Source organism: Falco naumanni, chromosome 9 (genome assembly GCF_017639655.2).
Source record: "Falco naumanni isolate bFalNau1 chromosome 9, bFalNau1.pat, whole genome shotgun sequence".
NCBI lineage: Eukaryota > Metazoa > Chordata > Aves > Falconiformes > Falconidae > Falco > Falco naumanni.
In genome coordinates this window covers 15,525,978-15,553,000 of record NC_054062.1, presented here as the reverse complement: position 1 = coordinate 15,553,000, position 27,023 = coordinate 15,525,978, and the positions used below count along the sequence as shown (strand labels likewise).

At 39.3% G+C, this 27,023-nt stretch overlaps 2 protein-coding genes across 6 annotated transcripts; one reads left to right on the top strand and one right to left on the bottom strand.

The window, feature by feature from the left end:
* TIAL1 (TIA1 cytotoxic granule associated RNA binding protein like 1) lies at positions 1–22,621 on the bottom strand. Of its 5 annotated transcripts, none has more exons than XM_040605306.1 (12): positions 22,296–22,621; positions 15,149–15,245; positions 11,692–11,841; positions 11,328–11,382; positions 10,930–11,017; positions 8,956–9,031; positions 5,634–5,742; positions 5,249–5,344; positions 5,078–5,162; positions 4,663–4,786; positions 4,055–4,194; positions 1–3,110 (listed from the first exon to the last, which is right to left on the bottom strand). In XM_040605306.1, exons 1-12 carry the CDS (start codon positions 22,322–22,324, stop codon positions 2,993–2,995), a joined length of 1,167 nt encoding a protein of 388 aa, XP_040461240.1. In that variant the 5' UTR covers positions 22,325–22,621; the 3' UTR covers positions 1–2,992. The 5 variants fall into 5 exon arrangements, with proteins under 5 accessions (XP_040461240.1, XP_040461242.1, XP_040461241.1 ...); XM_040605308.1 differs by lacking the exon at positions 22,296–22,621 and adding an exon at positions 18,360–20,551; XM_040605307.1 differs by having other exon boundaries at positions 1,490–3,110; positions 11,692–11,790.
* LOC121093777 (collagen alpha-1(I) chain-like) lies at positions 22,504–23,885 on the top strand. Its single transcript, XM_040606627.1, has 3 exons — positions 22,504–23,139; positions 23,221–23,286; positions 23,492–23,885. Exons 1-3 carry the CDS (start codon positions 22,504–22,506, stop codon positions 23,522–23,524), a joined length of 735 nt encoding a protein of 244 aa, XP_040462561.1. The 3' UTR covers positions 23,525–23,885.
* The last annotated feature ends 3,138 nt before the right edge of the window (positions 23,886–27,023 follow it).

Below are 27,023 nucleotides of genomic sequence, written 5' to 3'. Positions count from 1 at the left end.
TTTATCATGTTTCACTTTTATTTAACATTTTCTGCAAATGCAGATTACAACCTTGCTTCAGGTTGCACGCATCAACTTAAGCATTGATAAATCAATACTTTTTGAAACCCAAATCCTACGGGTAAGGGGTTAGGTAGTGGTTGATTTCTGTAGTTAGAGAAATTACAACAGTGTTAACAGTCACTCATAAAAGCAGTATGGTGCAAGAGGCTCTTTGGTGCCAAAAAATTGTCAGTGATGTATTTATGAACGCTACTGAGCAGAAAGCAATCCAAATTACAACTGTTCCTCGCAGTGCTATAGAAACATTAAAGGACACTGGAGACTCCTGTATCTTGAGCAGTCTATGAAGAAACATCACCATTAAAGAAAAGCTGTATAAAAATCAATGACAGAAGACTTAAATGAAAAAGTATATCCTAACTTCCATCCTGAAATACATACAGGTCAGGTATGGCCCAGCTCTACAGCAGGCATATTAAATAATATAGATTTAAGGTGACCTACACATTGAGACCTGAAAGATCACTGCCTTAATCCTACACCCATTTATATGGGCATTTATGTGGCAATGTACTTGCATCATCTTCAGTAGCGCGTAAAGAACATACTGCTTACAAACCAGCATGCATCCAAAACGTAGTCATATGGCAAATACCTAGAATTATGTAGAAACCTCAGTTTTCAAGTGAAGTCTAAGAAATCCTAAAGTAACTTGCAATTCATATATCTACTGACTCGTGATTTTTTTTTTAAACCAGGTAAGTATAACAAAAATGCAGACTTACTTGTGGGGATTTTTTTTCCCCGCAAACTACAATGTATAGGCCGATCCTCGCGTAGATATACACATATATACAAAATTTATAGAAAAACAAAATTCCTGTAGACAAGGTTCCTAACTTGAGGAGAAAAACATTACATATACCATAAAGGAGAAACAGAGATAAAGGGCCAATTCTGTCATCACAAGCACTTATGGTTCCACACTAACTTCAGTCATTATTGCATGCATTAGTTGCCCAGAGTTATAAGTATCTCTGGGTACAGTTGCACCAACGGACTAAACTGCTCTTCCAGTACATCTCACTTTCAACCTCATCTAAAAGTCAAGGTACTATTTTGCATGTCAAGTAGAAGAGGAGGGGGAAAAAACCTCATGTGATTTGCTACAGCATTAAGTGTAGTTATTTGCACAACCTGGCTGGGTTTAACAAAACTGCAAGTTTCCATTTCAAAATCTATTCTAGCTTGCAACACCTGCATGGTAAGAAACAGAAAAGAGAAAATATACTCATTCAGAACTATCATCTCTCAAATCAAACATTCTGTTTCTTCTAAAATGCAAGTTTGCTTCACTAAACTATCACTGCAAATCCTACATCCTTTTTTTAAATTGTGCCTGCCTCAGCGTATTTCAGTATACAGCTGAAACATCTGCACCCCCTAGCTGTCACAGGTAAGACACAGTACTTATATCTAACTTACATTCATTTTAAACTTCAAATTTATTGAGGCAGTTTATATCAATGTATCCATAAAATAATTCAGAAATAACCCAAGTATACCATTTAAACATCTTCATGACTTATCCATTTACACACTCAGTACACAAACAACCCAGCCTCTGTACAGGTTCATCACATGCAAACCACCCATAAAGACAAAAACTTTAATTAAAAATAAGTCACAACTCAGTGTACTGTTTCAACTGCATCTCCATTTACCAAATGGCACATTGAATATTCTCTAAAATAAGATGTTTTTAACAATCTTGTTAAAAAATTCTTGGGCAAAATATTTCTAGACTTAAAAAACATCAAGATTTTTCAAAACACTCAAGATACTATACAACTTACAATAACCTTGAAATAGGTTTACAAGGTTGTTAACCAAGGTATTTACATACCAAATAATGTAAAGCAAAAAATTTGTATTTCTAATGACAAAAAGGTGATGCATTAAAATTTATGAAATTAAAATTAAGGCTCTTTGTTATAGTTCTTTATGTAACTTTACATAATAGCCAACTTTGGAAATGTCAGTCTTGCACATTCTTGTCAATCCACTGCATTTAAAGCAGTGGAGTATATTAAGTATTACTTTGAATAATTACATTGCTACTTCTATGTTTGAGCATGCTTTTGAAACACTGTAATTATGAAATATTTACAATGTGTAGCCTTCAAACGTTATGTAAAAGCACAAGTATGACTGTCTGATTTGAATACAAACAACATACTTGCAAAAACGTTTTTACTTCTCAAAATTAAATGCGAATCACTACAGTCTTAATAAGCAAACCAGCGTCGTAAAGTTTTAATGTGTGCCTGAATGTGGACAGTAAAAGTTATGTGAAGTTATCAAGACAGTACTGTTTTTCATTTTAGACTGAACTACTCTTTGTATCAGACTGTTTTCTTTAAGCATGTAGAAAAATTAAGTATTTTTTTAAAAATTATTTCAAGACCTACACATACTTTCTGAGCTATGCCCATAGGTTTCTTGAAAAATCAATACTGTCTAGCAGGTTGTAATGATTGGTCCACAGTTTATTTCAGGATGTTATGTTCAACTAAAAGCAACTTGCTGCTTTTCAATGTCATTTCTCTTAAAAAGCACAGTGATATAAAACACTGAAGACAGAACCAAAAAAAAAAAAAAAAAATGGAATGGTAACCTAAAGATCAAATCCATTAGCCATTTCTCCTACTATATCAAAATTTGTAGTCAGAATTGTCTTTATTGACTTTATTTTTAATTTTTGTACACAAAGAAAAACATGTTCATATCCATCATGAACAAAAACTTAAAAAGGCAGAACTAGAAGACATTTGTGTCCTTCACCAAAGCAAAGCTGTGCTAAAGGTTCCAAACATTTCCATTTTTAAAATAAATATTTTCTTTTTTCATTGTCTACATTCCAGTCTTCAGAATGTCACTGGAAACTGCAGCCTATCATGAAATACACACTTTTAAACAGAGTCCCAGCTCACTGTGTTTGGTAGCTTGCCATACCATATCCAGCTTGGTTAGGTATTACAGGAGCACCTTGTCCCTGGGCAGGTTGAGCACCAAATCCACCCATCCAGGCAGCAGATGGAGATTGGCTTAAAAAGAAACAAAACAGTTAAAAAAAGGAAAGGAAAAGAAGAAGCAAAATAATCATGCAAGCTAGTCAAGTTGTTTACACAACAGACTTAAAAAAACCCAAAACACAAGAACATACTTCCTACACTACTATTCATACCAAAATAGAACAATTTCTTCTTCTCTTTAATGAGTAATTCAGGTTAAGTGCTATAACATGTGATTCTTGAAAATATCATAAGCTTTTTAAGAACAAAAAACAGCCCCACAATACTTGGGTACTACTCGCATTGGACAACTGCCTCCAAAGGCAAGTACGCAGGTGGCTATAAGTCAACACCAGTGATGCAGAAATGTAAAAAAAAAATTCAACGTCTAATTGGTACGAATACCAGCGATAGGTTTAGCAGGGCTTAATGTGTTTAACTGGCAAGAGATTATGAAGAATTACATAAACAAAGAAGTTATTTTTAAAGTATGTTAAAACAAAAAGTTGTTGTGCAGACTTTAGTCTTCAAGAGATCAAGTATTAAAAGCCCACCCAAATTCTGAAACTGCACAAGTGAGTGTCAGTATACAGTTTCTTTCCTCCAGGGTTAGGAACCCTTTAGGCAAACAGCTGGGCTCCCGGGCTCACACTCTCCAGTATTCACCATCTCAAGTCAGAAACCAGAAAGTTTTTAGGTATCAGGCAAGACCACCATCCAAAACTCTACCGCTGAAAGCAGCAGGTCTTTGTGCCTTCAAGTCTCAAAATACCTATATACATAAAATGTGCAATCGAAGTACAGGTCAGAGTGACTCACCCCATTATCTGGTCCATGGAAATCATTAAACATAAATTTTAAGCATGTGGGAGTCCACCTAAGGCTTGAAACCTCGTGCAAACCTTGAACCAAATGAGCTTGAAACTCAGATATACCATTCTTGGAATATTCTAAAAAAATTAAATGCAATTACTCACTCTACTCCGAAACCCTGTTGATTCCATGCTTGGCCATACATTCCATATGATGGTACTTGCCACCCATTAGCCATATATTGCCCATACTGTTGTGGATTTCCATATACTTGGCTCCATTGCCCCCACTGACTGTAATCCACCTATAGAGAGAATAATTCATAGTACTTCAGGTTCTAGAGATGACTTATGTTCCTTTTGTGCTGCTGAAGGCACACTTTTTAGCTGTATCAATCACAGGGCTACAAGCAGCAATAATGAGATCAGAAAAATAACACATCCCCGGGACTTAATTAGATTCTTATACTGAAAAACACAGCTGTGCGTGTTTGAAATACTAAAGAATATATGGTTGGATAGTAACCTCATCCGCAGTTAGTGAATGAGCAAGAATCATTACTTCACAGTTTCTCCCTATCTTAAATCATATCCAGAAGACAGTAACAGATATTCCATCAAAATCGCTAGCCCAATTTGATGAACAACTGGAACATAACTGAGGAATTTCATAAAAACTCTACCACAAAATATAGCTATTGTAACTGGGAAGGCATTACAGGTACATATATAACTGCTTTTGCAATACGACGAAAAGGTTAAAGTGCAGTTACCTGTTGGAAGTTTTTAGTCATATCAGGGGATTCTTTACCCCAATAACATTTAACAACATGTCCTTCAATTGTGGTTCCATTAACTGAAACAATAGCATGTGCTGCACTTTCATGGGTTGAAAATCTAAAGGATATAAAAACAAACTAATGTTATGTTTTATAGTACTTTCACCTGATTGTTAAACAAACAGTAACTCCATACATACAGGAAATCCAGAGAAAAAGATTTGCTTTCACAGATATTCATCTTCTCAGGCAAAAAGATTGGTGGCCACTTTTAAAAATTCCAAATTTTTCTATGAACATATGGTGACAGCTTTTAACATATCAGCAGAAGTTCAATCAAATAAAATTACAGAAAGATGAAACACTACTATATGAAGAAAATCACAGATTTTCTTTTCCTCTGCCATACCTGACAAATGAGTAACCTTTTTCTGGAAAGACCCTTATTTCCATAATCTGTCCAAATGGTGAAAAAGTCTGTCTCATAAGCTGATCTACAACATAAAATGTTTTTGAATTAGTCACCATCTTGGCATACAAAAATGCCTCAATAATAAAAAAGAAATATAACAAATCATACCTGTTAGCCCAGAGGCAATTCCTCCACAGTACACAGTACAATTTTTTGGACTTGACTGATTTACTACATCTTCAAATCTCAATTGTTTTGTATTATCTATAAAGAGAGAAGGCTGGTTTTAAGCAGTAGGCTAACAGCAACCACAGAGTCCCAGATACTTACCTTGCACACAAGTATGAATTACACATTTAACAAACACATCCAGTATGTTATGCTAGACCAGTAGCACCACCACTATGTTGATACAATATACCAAAAAGTCTATTCCTTAAGATCTGGAAGTCAAGCCAGATATGTAACTAAGTGACACAATTTTGGCAAGATCATGCGTTGTTCCTCCATTGAAAGACAGCGAACACAACATAACATTACATGAAGGTCTTACTTTCTTGTGTACTTTTGGGGGCTGGTGGTTTCCGTGTCGCCCAGTTAGTTCTGATCTGACGGCCTCCCAACCACTGGCCTCCCATGTGTACAATAGCATTTTCTGCATCCTAAAGAGATTAAAATAAAGATTGTAACACATCCAAACAAGCAGTATGTACAAGTCTACTTCTAAGACAGACTGGTTGTCAGTTAACTCTGTTGACAAAACCAACAATAGCACTAAGAAGTATATAAAATTCTGAACAACCACAGTAAGCAGCCAAAAATGAAGTAACATAAAGCCCATCAGTTACAGAGAGGGCCCTCGCAAGTGATTTGGTAAAACCTTCCTCCCATCCCCATTTCCTACACAGACATTAGAAGCCAACCAGTCATATCTATACTACCTCTACACAACAAGCATCAGCATTAAAATATTTGAAGGCAGCGCAAAAAGTACGAATTCATACAGACGTCAGAAGCAATTACCAAAATAAACCAACTATAATTTTAGTTGTATTAAAAAAAAATCAAACAATTTTGCCAATTGATTGTATTAAAAATATAATACACAAAATGTATGTAACAGTAACAGATGAAAAGTCAGGAAAGACTTTAATTATCAAAATCCTTCACTGAACAATTTCTCAGATGTAACCCAAGTAACACTTAACGATGCAGTATGTGTTTGCAAAAGACGTTGTATAGTTTTTTCAGAATCTTAATATGCACTCAACACATCAAGTTTAGGCAGAAAAAAACTAAGTTCAGGAAGGCTGAATGGTAGTTACTAAGAGACTGTAATGCTGAGATACAAATAGATTGAGCATGGAAGTTTTCTTTTATTTATTACTTGCACACACACCCCTGTCCCATCCTCTCTTCTGCCCTCTGGAGGCATACAATGTATGTCTGGGAACACTGCTTCCTAAGTTCTCTAAATATTAAAGTCATTGTATGAACACACACATGTACAAAAGAGTCCATGGTCTGCGTGGCTTAACTTCTTATCTTAAGCACAAATTAGAAGACAATCTTTAAGTTCACATTGTAAGCAGCAACATCTAGAAAGCAAAGCAAGGGAGAAGTTTGCTAACACTTGCAAGAAGCAGGTTTTTCCCCAGTCACTTTGAAAGAAGAGAGGCAGAGCAAATAGTATTGTATGTTTGGAATGCTTTCCCAAGGGCACAAAGCTTAAGAAAGAAAACTCCAAGCACAAGGGACCAAGAGAACATATGGACAAGTTAAAGGTGAGGAACTAGCATTGTCCTGCCTCACACCGAAGGCTTCCAGCTGTAACAGCCTGGTCTCAAAACTCAAATCACTCAGGACCTTGATCCTCCTAAGTTGTAATTACACAGGGTATACTCATTTTGAAGACAATATATAAATACAAAGAAGAAATTATGAGAGATGACCTATAAGAAAAAAACCCACACTTAAAAGACAAAAACAAACCACCAGACAAAAAAAAAGAAAAAAAAAAAAAAAAGACAAAAACTTATCCAAGCACCCTCGCTCCCAAAACCTAATGAGTAAGTTACAAACTGACTAGGAAAGGAAAACTAGCTCTAATGAATCTTGCTGCCAGTCTTGAGGATCACTGCTACAACAAAAAAGGAATGGAGCTCATGCCGTAATTTCCGGTTCCACGTAGGAGCTTAATTTTCTCCTGTGGTGTGCATGAAGACCTGAGGCTGAAGCACCTGATGCCAGAGCACCTGAAGCCTGGGAACATATCCCACTTCCCCAAATCTAGCAGGATGACAATAAATTCTGAAAAACAGGCCTTAAAACTACCAGCTCAGGATGGCTGTACTGTAACCCTATAGGTGCAGGTGCTGTTTGAATGAACATCAATCAGGACATACATTTTAGAAGCACTATTTAGTATTACACTTAGAACTCATCTGTTATTTTTGCCGAAGAAATAGATTTTAAATTAGGAGGTTTTAAGGCTCAGTCTCAAAATAATCCAGTACTCTGCATTCCGTATGACTGTTACATTTCCCCTACAGTCACAGAAACGAAGCACAACTCTATGATAAAGGGAAGAGGGGTACAAAGAACTAAGACATCTATTCCTCTTGTCTATTTCAACTGCAACACAAAGTGGGAAAATACTCTAAAACAAGGCATCCAATTATCTTCTGACAGTTGCAAGTCTGAAGAAAAGGAATTCCAGCTTGGTCTTTTAAGATGCATTTCCAGATAACTGATGCAGAAAACAGAAAGTGTCCTGACATGTAGGCCCTTCTGACCACACAAACTGGCTTATACACCCAACATCCTTAACTGTGTGTTTTTCCTATACAAAATAATTAAGGGAAACAGTTTACAGTTTCCCTGTGTTATCCTAAGTGTACCCTTAAACACATACCACTCAATTTTCCAAATAATTCTCACAAATTTCTTACGCTGTCAGACATTTTTTCAGTTCAAATTACCAAGAATTATTTCCTGAGTCAATTGTATAGTTATAAATGATAGGGCACAGCACTATACTAATTACATTCTACAAACATCATCTTTAAAAAAGGGATACTAGTCACTTGTCAGAAGCATTTTTTCCTAAGCATATGTAACGTTACCCATTACATATCACCATCCAACACAAAACCAAGAACCACCTTCAGTTTTACAACACGCATAAGCAAAATGCTTTAGAAGTACAGAATCAACTCCTAGTTGCAAATTAATTACTCAATACAAAGAACCATCTTAGACTTCAAAATGTTCTAAGAAAGCAAAGGACCAACCGAGGGCTTTACTGCGATGCAGAGCTCAAGCAGTTTATGACACACTTGGTTGCGTTACGTCCCCAGGAAGACTGAGCTTTGGCATGAACCCCAAACCTGGCAAACACCAAAACCCTGCTGCGCAGCATGGCACGGCACTCCTTAGGACTGAGGGCTCCAGGATGCCGTTTTGCAGGGTCTCCTACCTTAACACAGGGAAACGCACTGGACCTGGCACAATGCCTCTCCGCTAAGCAACCCAAAGTGCTACTGAGCGGACCAGGCACCCAGCTCACTGTAGGACAGACAGTTCCACAGACTAAGCTGAACGACCCTGACACACCTAAACAAGCTCTCCGCATTCAGGAATCTTCTTTCACAATGTTCTCTCATCTTTTTTCACAATATTCACACAGCATCACCGTCATCTGAATTGTTTCAGCCCTTAACCACAAACAAGTTATGGACTAAAGTCAATTTGTCCCATACATGCAAATTTATTTCCCTTGGGGAAGTCTGACACATAGCGAACACATAAACTGAGAGGCAAAACCAGAAGTGGGAAACAGGCAATTATTTTAAATCTACATCATGATTACTCACCAGTTTGTTATAAAAAGATACAAAACCATAGCCTTTTGACTTTCCAGTTGCCATATCTTTAACTACCCGTGCATCCCTGTGAAAAGAAGCACAGCTATATGAGGGTAATATTAATAACCTGCAAAATAAAAACTAAAAGGAACCACACACACTGTATTGTGAGCATAATTTTTTCTTATAAATTCAGTTAGCCCTAAAACTACAGTCATTCCTGAACTCTCCCTATTGCTTCTTTACCTGTTAGAAAAAAGCAGTAGGACAAAAAAAATAACATGTAATAAACATGCAACCTATCCACATAACCTATACTGGCTAAAACTAGAATGTTCAAATTTGAAGTATAAGAGAAACAAAGTTTCCTTTTCTAATATTCTATTGTCTAGGGTCCGCTAAGGTTTACTGTTCTATAAATTACTGTAACAATTCTATCTAATTTACCATGCATTTTCTAAATAGTTAAATGTCTTCTGCCTAGTGATACAAAATATATGAAATATTTAAAAAATCGAAAAAGAGGAAAAAATAGGAATTAAAAGGCATACATGGCCTGTTAACAGATTTCTTTATTTTTCTTGGTCAATTCTCTACCATCATTTTGGAGTTTGGGTAGCTGTAAATTTTGAAAAATTGACATTTTCAGAAATTTAAGAAAGGAGAATAAAACTAACAACAATGCTAAGCACACCAGTACGAAAACAACAAATTTACACAGAAATTTTAGTGAGTAAGTTAAAATGATTGGAAATATAGAACTGCACTGAATATAGAATGTTAAAATGTAAATACTAAAATATGTATATATAAATAATGTATAATAAGAATAAATAGAAATGAGAAAAAATCTACAACTGAGTTCCAGTGTGCACAGTTCCTTGCAGTTAGCCTTCAAGATCCTGTCCATTCTTATGAGCAATTCTGCAAAATAACCAGAATGCTATTACTTTTAATTGTGACTTGGACTTTAGAAAAACTGCAGGTCTCAGGTATAAATATAGATTGAGAAACAGAAACCTGAATTATTCTCTTTAAATTGATTTTTAAAACAGTACTACTTACCACATTAAGAGACAAAAAAGCAAAGTAAATAAAATAGCAGAGGTAAGAAATAAGATTTATGATTCATTTAAAAATATGCGTACAGAACAAGAGAAAAATAAGAATTTTGTTCTTAGAAATACATTCCTGTAAAGTAGTACAAAAACATTCATGTGCAACTTTGAAAGATTTTAATAAAATGATATAAGATTTAACAGACTTATGTAGCAGTACTCTAAAGGATATACATTCTTTAGCACTCAAGGATTCTTGTAATGTTAAGTATGTTCAATTAAAACACCAGGTGATGTAGTATCACCTCCATTATCTATTAGAAGTTTAAAGAAACATTCTCTTAACTGGCAGAAACGTGCACATATTGTAAATCCACCATTCTTTCATTTAAATACTATAATCTTAATTTATCCCCTGTTATCATCCAAAAAATATTTCATTCTCATAAGTATTAGCTTTTTTCAAAACATTCACAAGTTATTCAACTAGAATATGATTTTAAGTAGCTAATTGCCCATTTTCTGTACTGCCTATGAAGTGCAGTATGCATGCATACAATACACACTGAGGATGCAATATACACCATTTGTCAAGTCACTACTCTGTACACATTCTGAACAACAAAAAGTCACACTTAGGAACAGTAATTAAATATTAATAAAAAGTTGAAGGACATTAGCATATAATTAGGTTAAAAGCACATTGCTTTCAGCAAAACCAGAGCATAATTACATTACTGCATTTACAATCATGACAGATACTGATATGAAACAATAACCCCTCTTTACTCCCCACCCAACATAAGGAAATTAACATCAGAAAAATTATCTAATTTTTTTTAAAGAAATAACATTTCAATTCAGAAACAAATTTTCACTGTAATATTTTCTAACTGATACTGGAAATGTTTATAATGATACTTACGATATTTTACCAAAAGGAGCAAATGCTGACTTGATGTCTTCTGTTGTTATTTCTGGACTTAAATCCCCAACGAACACATGGAAGTGATCTGAAAATAAATAATTTACTAATCAAATATTTAACTGCTATCTAAAATTTCAGCTCCTGAGAAAGTGATGCTCTGCACACAGCACTGGGAACCAGGAACACCCAGGATTCCATTTGATGAGTAGCAGCAATTTAATCTGTCCACTCCAGTTTCCCCAGTTGTAAAGCAGAAACAGAAGAATTAGTTTGTAAAATTCTATTAAACACAAGATGGGAAGGAGAAAAGTTATGTTTAAATGCATTTATGACTAATTATTACCACGTTGTGAAGTATTGGTGTAGAAGTTATACTGTGGCATTACTTTACTTACTGGATGTATCTTTTTTCTGGCTACTTGGTGTTGTTGCCCAGTTTACTTTGACCTCCTGAAAATAAGTATAAGATTTAGTATAAATTCACAAAAATTCTTACATTTCGTAAGTTCATTCAGGGGTGGGTTACAACCGCCAATGTTTACAAATCATCATTCCATACAAAATGCTGTCGTAGTCAGAACATCACAAATTATAACATTTCATAAACAAGACTCACTTTTTTAGGTCAGTATTTTAAAAATATTATTCTAACAATATTTAACTTGGTAAACATCTTCAAAACATGAATGGCCCACAGTTCTATCATTTTTTTTACAAACTATATTCCTTAAATCTAAGATTACAGTGTAAGCAACTTACCTTTCCCAAAATTTTTCTCCCATTCATAGCAGCTAATGCAGCAGCTGCATCTCTGTGTTCATAAAATTCCACAAAGCAATAAGGGTCATTGCTTGTATGCTGCAAAACAGAAAATCCAACAGAAGAGTTGACCCTTCTGCTATCGGGTTGCTGAGAAGAAAATCCAGGAAAATATATTACTTATAGCTAGAAACTTTAAGAACGATTTGCATTAGATTTATGAAATAGCCTTTGACACTACACTTAAATGCAAGAATGATTAAGATGGAATTTTTATTAAAGGTCTAGTAATTGCTGAAGTATAATTTACTTTGTATGAGGGCTCAGTACTTTTAAGTTTACTAAACTAACAGTAATTCTACTAGAAGAGTGATCTGCAGACTGGATGGAAGGAGGAAAAAGGGGAAGAATGGAGAGAACAAACACGATCTTCTGACTCATATATACTCAAAGCTTGAAAAGTTTGTTCCCCAGGTACATTTTCACCAATTTCCTCTCTTCTCCTCCTTACGAAGTCTTTCCTTTTATTTGCCTGAAAAATTACTAGCAGACAGCAAAGTTGCATATTCTCAGTCTCAAGTGAAAAAATGTTATACCCAGCAACTGGGAAATATCCCTTTAGAAGGGCTCAAAACAGTTTGAGGGAAAAAGATATTCATCAATTGATTATTAATTTTAAATCTTGGGTATAACCTGTTTTTGTAGGATGGCCTATCAAATCACTAACAAAAATACTAACTGACAAAACTCACTGACATATTAAACATACCACAGCATTAAGTGCAAGGAGCATAAAAGTTTTCAGGTAAGTTGATCAAGTGGAAATGATTATTAGAATGCCAACTTTAACACTGGATTTAATCTGCCTAAAAGATGTAAAAGACTACAAAACCTAAAGCCTTACACCAAAATAGCTACATTAACTACATGTACATGGACCAAAAGATGATAAACACCAATATTAAACTAAAATTATTTCTTCAATGGACAGGAAAGGCTCTAGCACATAAGGAAACTGCTTTGCCATCAGTATTCTTGCACATCAGCCTCCCCCAGTGTCAGGTAAAGCACAGCTCTAACACAAGAGTAGGCCTCCACCAGGTTTAACTAGTTAACTTCCGAAAATTCACACATGCTTATGTGGATAAGAAAATTTTAGTTCTGCCCAGTAAAACTGGGTTTTACATCTTCAAACATCCTTCTATCGACATCTGAAGAAGGGAAGCTATTAAGATCCAAGAGCTGAACTGATCCTAAGACCTTTCTATATCTAAAATGATCAAGTAGTCTGAAGTCATCCTTCTAAACACTGTCAGTTAACTGATGCAAAATGAACATGAGAGAAAATACACCTGAGATCTTAAAAAAAAAAAATAATTGTCACAAGAGCCATGAAGTGCTCTAAAAGCACATTCATCCCAGATGCCCCAGAACAGCAAGTCTTAATTCACCCTGCTTCCCACACTACTCTCCTGCTGCAATGAACACAACATTCGCGAAACACATTTAAAACCTTAGCAGATTTAGTGCAGTTTATGCTTCAACTGAAGTGCAATTCTGCTTTTAGATTGTGGGGAGTTCTCCTTTAGCACTAAGAACTTGTCTGAACTTAAGGGCCTCTTCTGCAGATGCCCAGATCTTTACCTGTAAATGCTTGTCATACTACCCCCTTGAGTATTATATACCCCCAAAATAAGCTCTTGAAATCTCTAAACATTTGGCATGTTCATGTCATGTATTCTACAAATGAGGAGTGAGCAAGCAGTTAATACGCCTGGCTAAAGGGGCAGAGGGATCACAAGAGTTTTGAAAACACTCAGGTATAAACTTGACTGATGGTGGTAGTAACAATGGACAGGTAAGAACCACTTAAATATAACTCAGTACCTATGAAAAGTTTACAACACACTGATAAGGACAGCCAATCTGGACAGGTATTTTGACAGTTAAAAGTGCTGTAGCTAGAGGCCAGTTGCAGTCTAAAATCCAACCTGAGCTTGCTGACTGCTCGGTGACAGGTGCTAAGGTCAGCCCAGTGCGTTCACCTCCATACAACCTAATATAGCTGCAAGTAGCTTTTTGTTTATCTACTTATTTCACAAAGATCTCTCACTTGTTATTTCTACAGTTATGTGAAATCTTAAAACCACAATGCCTAGCTGAAGGTAAAATGAGTGCTGAAATTTCTTATCTGGTTCTCAGGAAATTAAACTGCTGCTAACAACTCTTGATCAGCCAAAGGTTGGAGCAGCAGTACCTTATTTCTCAAGTGTATGACAATCAAATCTGTTTCTTCAGAGAAAAACTAATAACCATGCTCTGTTATCCTTCTGTTTAGTTATCTTTCTCCAGATAATGTGGCAGAGCTCTTACCTTCACCAAAAAGTTTTAATAAAATGCCACCAGGCAAATTATTAGTTAAGACAGAGTGATTAACAAGCATCAGGTGGATAATAAGCAGCCAAAAGCCAAAAAAGCAGTGGGTCACACTGAAAGGAATAGACAACCACAGAGGAGTTACTAGTAGTGCTCCTAAAGAAATCTGGTCACAAGACTTGCCTTTTGATACCTTCATTAACAATCCTGACCAAAAAAAATATGTGACTGTACTCAGGAAATCTGTAATTACAAGTTAGTATGAAGCACATGAAGTAGTAAAAAGTAGGGAGAGCATACAGAAAACCAGAGTTGAAGAACCAAAAACTAAACCTAGCAAAAGTTCCAATTAGTCCCTGCCTGCTCAAAGTTTATCAATTATAAATGGGCACAAGGAAGGAAAAATATTAGGGAGCAAGAAGTTGCCTAAGATGTGTGAACAAGATCACAGAAATGGCTACCAACCCTAATATCAGAGTATTTACAACAGAGGGAAGAAAGTATTAATACTTACCAACACTTTGTAACAAAGACCTTATTATCTGGAATACTATGGAAATTTTGTCATTTTGTTTCAAGAAAAAAATTAAGGATAGGTGAAGAGAAGAGCTATTCACACTGGCACAGAAGAGGCTCAGGAAGAGCAAAACTTATTTTGATGCATTTTTTACTTTTCATCCATGGTGACGAAGCATTTATTCAAGAGGGAAGATTACTGAGGCTTATGTTAAAATAAAAGTGAAAAATGTACAAAATAACCATGAATAACACTTGAAGTAGTAAGGTTTCTGATAATCAGAACAACATGGTTCTGAAAAGAGGGATAACAGTCACTTAAATAAAGTGGACTCTCATCATAAGCTAATAAAAGGTATGTCAGGGCTACAGGCTAAAGTACAGGACTATACACAACAACAGGTCTCTTCTGCAAAAACTTGTCCCCAAAGCCACACACACAATCAACCTAAAAAAAACCCCACTACCAGTAATGTCAAAAGCAGCACCCAACTCCATTTATTTTGCACAACTTTGTCCTAAGTGACATTATATTTGCTACCCCCCTGGATGTGGAAGGCCTTACCTCTGTTATCATTTTACAGCTTTTGCATGGTCCAATCTGGCTGAATAACTGAAGTATGAGAACTTCAGTCACATCTCTGGAGAGGTTTCCTACATAGCTACACAAGGAAACAAAAAACCAGCATTTTAAACCAGTGATTTTCATCTTTTCAAATGTAATTATGATTTTAAAATCTTAAATGACAATGAAAAATCTCCCTTTAAATATCCCAGGTATCTTAAAAACCGTATTTACAAATTATTTCATGATAATGGTTTTAATGCAGTATTCATGTGGTTTCTAAATTATATAGCTGGCCACAAAACTGAGAATATGAAGCTTGAGTCAGACATAATACTGGACACCAATATCTAGTGCCAATCATTCCTTTGGCAAAGAAATGTCAAAAGCATGAAGAACATTGCTCAAGAATATTGGGTAGAACAAGCAACCAACTGGGAAAGACGTTTTAAGTTTCACTTCCCACTGAGCATCTAATCAAGACTACTTCTGAATTTGGGTACAAACCCACATCTAACTCCTATTAGTTCAGTAGTAGCTATCAGACATTGACTGTGCTGCCTTGCAAGCGGCCAACTCGAGTTTTCTGTTCTCCTGAACATTTGGAAAACCAGCCCACTCACCGATAGGCAAGGTAATTTATGCAGCATTATGCCATAGAAATATTCTGCACAGCATCTATCCCAACAGCTACCAACTCTGTAAAACTCCCCAAAATTTTGGCAGTGTTATGTCAATATCACCCCTGTTGCCTGACATTTTTATTTATAAAGCCTTAGAAATAATTCCAAGTTTTGAAATACCTGTCAAGTTTAGATAGAGCCCTAGATTTACCCAGACAGTCAGAAATCAAATAGCAGAGTTTCAGAACTACTTCTAGATACTCTGCTACATTTCACACATAAAAATTAAAACCAAGTCACAGAGATGGCTGACAAAGTCATGAACGAAAAACTGAATTCTTAAAAAAAAGTGACTAATTTGTAACCAACTTGTAAACAAAGCAATCAGTTAAGAGAAAGGCTTCTGGCAGCAACAGAACTCAAAAGTCAACAGCACAGGGTCATTCATTATCTTTACAAGTAAGCCTGTCAAGACATTAAGTATTCAAATGCAACCAATAACATGAGCAGAACTTTTTGTGATTTAGCTGCTGAAACAATATACATTTTAGTCATTTTACTCTGATCTACTACAGAATGTCACAATACAGTAAACTGAAGTCAGTCTCAGCTGTTCATCCACTTTGATGAACAGAAATGTAAACTGGCATTTCTTACATCTTACATAAAAAAAATTTAAAAAATTGCCTTGAGTACAGCAATTTGAATGCATACTACTTTTTCTTAATGATACTACTTTTGCTTAATGGGCATCCCTTTAAAATTTTTGAAAAGTAATTTCTGTGTTTGACAACCGGACTTTCACCTAGCTTCAGCAAAATTAAAATGGACATTATTTGTTTTCATCTGAACACCACACAGTGATATCAACAGATTTTTGGTTTTGTTGTTATTCTTTCAACAACTATGGAACAGTTCCGCACTTTCTCAGTCAGGACTTGAATGATACACAATATTTAGAGTGAGCTTCTTATATATCACACCACCTGAACATAGAGACACCCATTAAAAGCTTTCAGGTACTCCTTACTTTCTTACTAAACATGTATGAATTAACATAAGTCATTAATAGAAGCCTGTATTGTTATGAAGCATTTCAGTAAAGAAGTTAAGAACTACAGAATTCTCTAAGACCCACTGCAGGACAAATTGCCCATCGTGTTTTAATTCTCTATTCTGAAAACTTTGCAGTTAAACATTTATCCATACCTTCTTTCTGAAACCTTAACTAAATTTTTGTTAATCATTCACCAAGATTAAACTGTAAATCACTCATAGTTTGAAACTGAAATATTAACCTTTGTAAATACTATTAAAATTGGATGGAAAATGCAATTACCAGTAGGAATTTCCACATAAAGCATCAGTACTGCTGTGAACTTATTACTAGTACTTGCTTCCTTTGTATGTCATAGAACAGTTACTAGTTAACACTATGCCTTAACAGCGGCAGCACTGACATGAAATTAAATACAGTGAAGTCCTATTAACATTATTTCTAGTGCAAAATCAGATACAGTAAGGAGAACAGTTAACAAGCCTCTTCTGCATAATTTTAGTATGTATTTTGCAAATTTAAGAACTCTGAAAAGCAACCTGAAGAATTCCTCTTGGTCTGACAAAAAAAGCCAGGAAAGCCACTCCTCAGAAAGTTATTCCATTAGCGTAAGATAGATTACACTAACTGCTAGGAGAGATATTAGGTGGTTTTCCAACACCACTGTGTCTTCATCAAGATAGCTGTGAGCAAGAACGCTGCACTATAAACTCATGGTACTAGAGATGAAACAGGGTGCCCCTTCATAAAAATCAGCAGTGTGGTTCTGGATCACCTGATTGATAGATTCAAATGGGATGTAACTGTCCTAATGATACACTTAGAGATTTAATGGACATGATAAATACTGCCTTGATGTTGATTATTACCATAATCAGAAGGCACTAACACCTTTCACAAGTTGCTAACACTCAAACTTGAGCAATACACAGGCTAAAAATACTTCACAATAAAAGGTTCAAGATAACAAGGACAACATCCACAGAGACCTAAATCTCTTGAACTGCATATAAAATATGGGAATACAAACCTCTACAAATCTGAAATAATACACTAAAAAGTTGATGGTTACTTTCATGTCATGAAGTACAGCAGGTTGCAGAACCATTACCTCCTTCAGTACAGTTAAAGATGACTTAAAAACATACAAGCAAGCATCTTCACTGTACAGTGTTTCAACACTATATAACTAAGGAAAGAAATATATTCAACACATTAGGAACAGAAACCTTACCTTTCTGGAAACACAAAGCTTCCCTCAGCTGATGCTAATCATCCACCACATATGGTCAGCCTATTGGTGCACACAGTTTTCCCCTTTCTATCTATATTTTTACATGATATAACATAGCACAGTATTTTCTATTCTACTTAATGAAATCAAAATAGGTAGAACCACCCCTAAAAAAAGCATGGCTTTTAACATGCTATTGCATGGTATTTCAACCTTCTTGTTTTGTAACATTCTAGAGGATATATTACTCAAACTTTAAAAAAAAATTATAAATCCCAACAGAGAAGAAGCACTTACTATACTTTTATAGGCTGTTGTCTTGGTTAATGTGACAGGGCAGCAAAAGTTGTGGCTTTTTGCATACAGGCAATAGTGTTTGTTCCCTTCTGTAAGTTTGAAGCACTTAAATACCAATTAATAAACACATACAAAAAAACCCCAAACCATATATATATATATGTCCTGATAAAAAATTCAATATATTACACTTCTGCATACTGCTGACAACACAAAGAATAACAAACTGTATTTGAAATTCAGAGGTCTTGCAGAATTATCTAAAGAATAAAAGAATCACATATCAGCAAGTAATGAGTTTTAGAATTAAACTCTTCGACTTGAACAGAAAAATCCTCTTTGTGAAGGTAAACAGGTTTTTATTGTATCATAGACAGGTAGGGAAGAAAAGGACATTTACAGCCACTACTTTAAAGTCCACAGAACTCCCCTACATACTCTCTGGAGGAAAGATAGTAAACAGGTTTTAAAACTCACACAGACAACATACAAGAAATGGCAGATTCATACTTAAATGACGAAAGCATGATAACCAATTAACTGATGTGGTAAAGAGCCCACTGAAATTCTAGCAGCACCTCTGTTTAGTGGTAGTGAACTACTGTAAATAAAATGATACCAAGAAAAACACACTCTGTAGGCTCCACTAGCAGACAATATTCCTCTACAAGAGAGCTGAACTGAAAGAAAGTGTAAGAGAAGTGAACCCAGCTCCCGATTCACAGCTGAAGTCTTACTTCCGCACCCTATCCACATTTCATGACATCCAGAATAAACCATGGCAAGGCTAAGGATATAACAACTTGTAGGTATCTGGTGACTGTTCGTTAAGGTTTTTTTCTAAAAACCATTAAAAAGAAGAACACACACATTTTAAACTTTTCTCTGAGTTACCAGCAACAGCTGATAATATTAGGAACACATTTGGTTTCTGATAGTTTAGTTTCCACTTTAAAGTGGAAACAGGACTTTGATACAGTTTGGGATAGAAGGAAACCCAACAGCACTCACAGAAAACTGAGCTTTCAAGTGTTCTACTAAAAAAACCCTAAACAATAGAAGCCCACAGCTCATTTTAGGACCATCTAAAAAGTTACCCCTTGTGAATTTCATGTATCACACTTGAATTGAGGGGTGTGACAAATCCTACAAAGAGGTCTCCCTTTCTCAAGTTATCTTCAAATTGTTTAGATCAGCAATAAAAACTTTTTGGCAGAAAATATTGTATGTTATTCTTCACATTTCTATAAAGGCCTACTACTTATGAAATGTGAGAAATAAAAATGCAAATGGTGTCTATTTTCTACATCAAGCCTCAGAAAATATTTTGAATTCTTAAGACCTATTATGACTGAAAACAACATAACAGCTCTGTAAGTACTGCAAATTGAAACAATTATTACTCCTGAGATATTTAAGATGGGCATAAATATTAGCTGAACAGTGGTTAGGTGGGGTTTTCCTTTTAAAAAATGGCTTGCAAGTGTTAAATAAGAAAACTCCTTCCTACCCTACAGGTTTAGTGTTTCTTTCCTGAAGGAATAAATGAAATACCCAACACATTCATGAAGTATCACTTAAAATATCAAGCAAGTGCTTAGGCAGGTGGTCAAACAGCTACTGAAACAATTTGTTCTTCTCTTACTTGCCTCCCCAAAACAAACCAACCAACCCACCCACCCCAAGGAGTTCAACTTCATTATTATTAGTTGTTCTTATCCCAGGATCAGTGAGTTTTATTTACAGGAGAGATCATAACTGCTGCACATGAAAAGTATTACCCAGGATAAAAATTTTTAAAACAAAACTTGCAATGCTAAATTTAAAGATATTTCAGATAAAAGTAGGGACAAGAGGGCGATGCAAGAAATGCCACAGCAGAATTTTTGTGTTCTATGAAAAAAAGCCCTCAAATCATCGTAAGAAAGTAACCTTACATGACTGTGTTTACTCAAAAAACTACTAGGAAATGAATGTATACGCTGTTTATTAGTTTGACAAATTGAAGAAAGTCACATGTGTGCAATAAAACATCTTGGGCAGCTGTAGAGACACTATTTCAGAATACATTTGTACTAAGATTTCTTTTTCCCTTGTCAGTAACTATGGGCTAAGTCAGGTCATCAATGGATGCATTAACAACCACCCACTCCCAACGTAGTATCAAAACCTGTTAGCAGTAAAAGAACATTTTAAAACCTAGTCTGGATCTAAAAGAACATTTTAAAACCTAGTCTGGATCTAAAAGAACATTTTAAAACCTAGTCTGGATAGAGCACTTTTTTTTTTAACAAAAAAATAAAAGGTGCCAATCAGGAAAAGAGGAACCTTGAAAATAAAGCTGAGTAAAATGCTGTGTAACTTTGCCCCTTTTCCCTCCTCTCATTCTAAAGCAACACTCCAAAAGCTACATCTACTATCAGGGCCAAGCAAACTCAAGACCATTTGGGTAGTCAACACAGAAAGCATTTAAAATATGCCTATTTAAGCCATGCATCTCAGGGAGCAAGGGCTGGGTAAGTACTTACACTACACCACAAACAAGTTAAAAGAACTTTTACAGGCATAGGAAGGACAAAAAAACCAAATTGCCTTGAAAAGCTTTAAATGCCAAGTCATCATTTTGGAAGTGGAAACAAAATTCAGAGGTATTTTACTCTGTTTCAGTAGTTTCTTTCAAGTGGCCTGTAGTCCAAATTACCATTGAAAGCCTTTCTGAAGGCTACTGTCCCAAAAACTAAATAGACAAAGATTTCATCTGCACTGCCTTGAGCTGCGTTTCTTGTATGGGCAGCCTGCACGCTGCACTGTTGAGACTGCCTTTCTTACACAGACAGCCTGAACACTGCACTGTTCACACTACACATAACATCCCTTGGCAAGTGGAAACTCAAAATCTATGAACTAGTAAAAATAATCGACAGAATTACGTGCTCTCAAGTGCTTAACCATACATACTAGCCCCCCTCATATAAGTCAATAAGACAAAGAAAACTCATCAAAACCATACCTGCAGAGTTGAAAAGAACTCAACCACCAAAAAAAGCTCAAGTTTATATTTTTAAACAGAAAACAGATGACAGCCACCAACTGATTAAACACGGCCTAGAGAGACACGGCCAACATACAGTTATTTCTTTGCCAGGGCCCACGAGACTGTTATTAAACCACGCTGTAAAACACCGGAGGGAAAAACAATTTTTCCTCTCTGCCCACCATAGAGCGTCTCCTTTTTACGGCGTTCCCCGTCCCACCCGCCGCAGGGAGAACACAAAGAACTTTCCTAAGGCCGGGACGGCTGTGAAGGGGGGACCCGAGGGCAGGCGGCCCGGCCCGACCCGCTCCTCGCCCCGGGAGGGGCTTGTGCCCGCGGGCCGGGCAGCGGGACTGCCCCGGGCACTGCACACAGACCTCGTTAGCCTGGCCGCCGTCGCCACCACGGCGGCAGCCCCCGTTTCCCCCCTTTTCGCCCCGAACCGGTATAACGCCAGGCTGCGCCCTCCCCGCCTCCCCCCCCGCCGGCAGCTGCGCTCTCCCGTGCCGCCCGGGCCCCGCTCCCCTCCCTCCGCTCCTCGGCCGACACCCGCTCTCCCCGCCCGCCGCCGGCTCCGGTCCCCGCTCCCATCCCTCCCTCACACGCTCTCTCCTCCAGCGCCCGCCGCTCCTCGCCCGCCCGCCGCTCCCCCGGGACCCCTGCGCCCCCCGCGCCCTCCCAGCCCCGCGCTCGCCCGCCGCACGCACCCACCCGGGCCGCGCCTCCCCGCCCCCACCGCGGCCCGGCCACGCACGCCTCCGGGAGCGCAGCCCCCTCCCCGCCTCGCCCCGCCGCCGGCCCGGCCCTCTCCGCCCCTCCCCGCCCAGGGCCCGCCAGCGCTCGCTCCCCGCCGCCGGAACGCCCCGGCCCCGCGGCTCCCCCGCGGTCCCCGACCCACTCACAGGGTCCTGGGCTGCCCGTCGTCTTCCATAATGGTGGGCGAGCGCCGCTCTCAGCTGCACCCGGGGGCAGCGCCGGAGGGGGGGCTCCGCCGCGCAGGGAGGCGAAGCGAAGGTGAGGGTGAGGGCCCCGGCTCCCCCCGCTCCGTCTCGCCCCCTCGCCAGGTCCCGACACCGCAGCCCGAACAGGAGAGGGAAGAAGCACCACAAAATGGCCGCCGCCACCAGACACTCAGGAAGCCGCGCTCTGCGCAGCCGCGCCCCGCCGGCCCGCTCCCTCTCGGACCGGATTCTCCTTCCCGGTCCCCGCCGCCGCGCCGCGGGGCGCGCTGGGGATCGTAGGCACTGCCGGGGACGGCGCGGCGGGACGGCGGGCGGCCTCCGCCACCCTTCTGGGTGCTGTAGTCCTGCGGCCGCGCTCCGCGCCGCCGGCCTGCGGGGAGCCGCCGGGCCGAAAACTACCGCTCCCAGCGTGCCCGGCGGGAGAGGGGCGGTGGGAGGGGCGGGCCGGGCGCCGGGCGGCGGCGCTCCCCGCCGCAGGGCGCGCAACCGGGCGCCGCCGATTGGGCGCCGGCAGCCCGGGAAGATTCGCTTCTCCGCGCCGCCGCCTCCCGCCGGCGCCGAGCGGGGCAGGGCCCGGGTCCAGCTGCTGGTCCGGCTGCGGCCCCGGCCCCGCGGGGTGCCGCCAGCCCTGGCCGCGGGGGCAGCGGTGGAAGGCCCGTGCCGAACCGCAGGCCCCCCGGGGTTTCTGCCCGGTGGTGCGGCCGTTCAAAGGCCGCGCTGCAGCGCGCTGGTAAATGACAGGCATGGCGACCTGGTACACCTCAGGGGGCTCGTCCCGCCCATGGTCAGTGTACTGCCGTGTGCTCGCCTGAGGGGAGGCTGATCTGTATTAGAATGTGTTACTGTGCGTTGTGTTCGCTCACAGGCGAAGATTATGGACTGGAACAGGGTACCGATAGCACAGCCCGGCCGTCTTCAGGCAGCACAGTGCGTAAGTACATCATCAGTTAACCGTAAAGGTCATGAGTTGTGTAATGCTTGAGGGGCTCACCCAGAGCAGAGATGATGGGGAACGGGGCCAGTCCATCCCGTTTCATTCCATATACACCAATATGAGGTGTTTTAGAGGAAGCATGCCATGGGCCATAATCTCTCAGTATTGCTGTTTGGGACCACGAAACCAGGCTCTGTTGCAGTCGCAGAAGAAACCGCCATTAACCAGCACTTAGAACCGCAAAGACAGATGGTACCATAAAGCAGAACTCAGTGCCAGCAACTGAGACTCAAGACAAATGACAGCGGAGCGGTGATGATGTCTCAGAGCAGAGTTTCAAAGGAAGAAGCCTTATGTGTTGCCATCCTTCATCAGCAATTTCAGCAGAGGCATCAAGCAATGGTTTCTGGAAACTCTTCTGGAAGTGCTCTCCTTTTTACATCAAAGATAAAGGTCCTTGCTAACATCATTAAACTGTTCTCACTATAAAAATAAAGGTTTAATAGATGAATTTTCACGCTAACTTTCTCTTTAGCCTAGTGAGCCGTTAGGAATTGTCAGGGAGGAAATGGATCAGAATAGCTCTGCATAGGTGGAGTACAAGTATTCTCACACACAGTCACTGCAGAATAATCACTGCACTCTTACTCTGGAAGAAACTGAATTTGTATACATACTGAATATTCAAGTACTCTTAAATACTCTCCCTCTTCCAAAATAGTAACATCATGCAGAAAACTGCCTATATACTTACCAAACTAGATATTTTCATGCCTGCTGCTCACACAGTAATGTTTTCCTGTCTTGAACTTAAACACAGAAGACTATTGCCAGGCGTATATTTCTGGAAGAAGCTATTGTAGCTCATAGATGCAGATATAGGTGGCTTAAGTAACTTTTATAAATGTATTAAGAACACAGAAGGTTGAATACATAAGGAATTACTGGGATACTCTAACCATGAGTTTTGAATAGCCAAAGATCTGCATTTCCAGGAGGGATCAAACACCTTTTTTGTCAGATACTGGCAATGGCAATGGCAGTGGAAGGAGGCCTGAACCACAGGGAGAGAGGTGGTGGCTACCAGTGGCAGGGGCAAGGAACAGCTGCATACCACTTTGAAGTGGTCTGCATAGTGCCCTGCATATGCCTGAGTCTGAGACCTGATATAAAACAATAATCTCTATAGCATGGACAAAACTGTCTCCTTGATGCACACCATCTGTGTGGCATTCAGGAATGACTACATGCAGAGCTGCAAATTAACCAACAGCACAGCAGGAGTTTGCACTGCTCTGTAAGTCCCGTAAAATTTGCTACTGGATCTGTGTGATCCATACCTAGCAGGCTGAAGTCTTGATGCAGCATATGCGGGTGAGCAATGCCTGCTGGTAAAAAGTCTGTGGGCTAAAAAAGTGAATGAAACTGGAGTATGCATCCATACAAATAATTCTATATACTACTCTGAGAAGAGACGCTTAATTTAAAGCAGCGATGTAAAAGTCATCTTCTCTTTCAGAGACATGTAATTTCTTAAAGATTGTTACCAAAATATTTTAAATGTTCTGCCAGATGCAAAATGACCAGCTACTTCCAAAAAACAATCAAAACAGCCCTAAATGTTATTCCTCTCCTCCCTTAAAAAAGTGCTGCACTAGAGCTTTAATAGTTTCACACAAACAGTCCTCATTTCAGCCCTCTTTAAACCTTGTTTTTCTCTGCTTTTCTTTTCTTCAGCATTGCCTGGGAAGCTTTTTAAAAAGTAGGAAATGAGAAAGGTCATGTCAGAAGATATACTTCTGGATATATAGATTTTATATATATATATCTCCAGATCAATAAGTGAAATTACTTATTTCATGTGTTTGGTTATTTGGCCTATAGGCAGTAAATCACAAGAATTCTGTGAGTGTTATGGTAGTTTCCAGTGCTTCCAGTAAGAGACACTGCAGCGTGACAGATGAGGTGCTGCGAGACATTATGGTGCCCATTACTGACTAGCATCAATAATGCGCATCACTGTCATAACTGCCAAGTCTCTGACAGTGCAAGTATTTTTGTTTCATGCAGCTATAAAAAAAATAGGTTTTTTAAATGCAGAAAAAAATATTTCCTGAGTTCAAGCTTCCCAGATGGTATTAATCAGAACTTACAGCACTGGTGCTTCTGTTTTATTCTGTTAGTCATTTGAGAGTATAGGGATGGTATGAAGAACTAATAATGGCCAAACAACTCCAAAATTAATGACTACAAAATTGCATAAGAGATTTTTAAACCACATCATGCTTTTCTATCCGTGAAACCAAAGAGGCCTTTGGTAGGAGCCCACATTGGTTCCTTACACCAGTCCAGGCTGTCATAGAAAACCTTTGTCAAAGCTGATGAGAACAAGGTCAAGGAAATGGCTGGACAGTTTACTAGAAGATGGAACATCAGTTGACACAAAATTGGTCTTCTTGATGTGACTTTAAAAAGCACCTAAGGTTTGTTTCCATTTCAGATATGTAAGGTCCCTGCAACTTGTAGACAAAAAGTGGGTGTAGATTTAACTACATCAATAACCAAGGAGTGAAACACTTAATAAAGCAATTATACACCGACTTAGAAATCTTCTCAAAGTGCACACTGGAAGCTAAGGGGTTTTTACAAGGTTTAAAGACTGACAGATTTGCAGTATTCAGTGTTGGATAGCATCAGTCCCAGGAGAACTTCTCTGGAAACATTGCCATGTGATTTTTTTTCCCCATTAACAAGTATCTTTCTGAGATTTGTTGATTAGCATGTCTTAATCTGCTTGATATCTACCTTGATGCCTTTCTGTAGCTCCAGTTTTCTAAACAGAATGTCATTTAGTGTTATGGAAAGACAATAATCCATTAAGTACAATGGCTCATTTTACGTCTGCAGGTATTTTTATCAACCAAAGCAGCAATCTCCTTAAAAAATGCTGTAAGGGCTATTGACTGGGCTTATGTTCCATACAACCGCTTTTTAGGCACTGAATCCTAAACAGCTGGGAGAAGTCTCACCATCGCTAGCCCCTGTTCTCACAGGGCAGTTCAGCTTGCCAGATGTCTGCTGGAAACGAACCCAGCGGGGAAGAGGCCGCCGAGGGGTTCTTGGGGCGTGCGGCGGGGACCCCCCTGACAGCCGGTCAGTGCCAGCCAGGGAAGGCGCCCGCTGGACCTGTGGTGTGGGGACAGGGAAGGACCCGTGGGCGCTGTGACGGCTGCGGGATATGAAATGGTGGAGGGTTTGATTCTGGGAGAAGCAAGGGGGGGTCAGCAGAGCTCCCGGAGGGCCGGCAGTGGCCTGCTGAGGGGCCGGGCTGGCAGAGCCCCTTGCGAGGCAGTCCCGAGGGGCACGGGGCACCAGGAGGGCTGGGTGGTCTTCCAGATGGAAACCTTCCAGGCGCGGGAGCAGCCCGTCCCCCTGTGCCAGTGGGGAAGGAGGCCAGCCTGGCCGAATGGAGAGCTTTGGCTGGAGCTCTGGGATAAAGGAGAGTTTATGGCCTTTGGAAGAAGGGGCGGCAGGCCACTCAGGGGGGCTGCAAGGAGAGGTTATGCAGGGAGAAATTAGAAAGGCCAAAGCCCAGCTAGAACTTAATCTGGCTATAAAAAGACAATAAAATACAAGTTTCTATAAATACATTAGCAGCCAAAGTAGGGCTAAAGAGAATCTCCATCCTTTATTGGATGTGGGGGGAAACAGTGACAGAGGATGAGGAAAAGGTT

Excerpts from the sequence above, each read along its gene's own strand:
- TIAL1 (XM_040605306.1), bottom strand. The coding sequence starts at position 22,324 with ATGGAAGACGACGGGCAGCCCAGGACCCT. Across the intron at positions 11,018-11,327 it reads CCAGAAAAAAGATACATCCA|ATCACTTCCATGTGTTCGTT; the intron begins GTAAGTAAAGTA and ends ATTTATTTTCAG. Across the intron at positions 9,032-10,929 it reads GCTCCTTTTGGTAAAATATC|GGATGCACGGGTAGTTAAAG; the intron begins GTAAGTATCATT and ends TTCTTTTCACAG.
- LOC121093777 (XM_040606627.1), top strand. The coding sequence starts at position 22,504 with ATGGCCGCCGCCACCAGACACTCAGGAAGCCGCGCTCTGCGCAGCCGC. Across the intron at positions 23,140-23,220 it reads GGGGGCTCGTCCCGCCCATG|GCGAAGATTATGGACTGGAA; the intron begins GTCAGTGTACTG and ends GTTCGCTCACAG. Across the intron at positions 23,287-23,491 it reads GTCTTCAGGCAGCACAGTGC|TCGCAGAAGAAACCGCCATT; the intron begins GTAAGTACATCA and ends GCTCTGTTGCAG.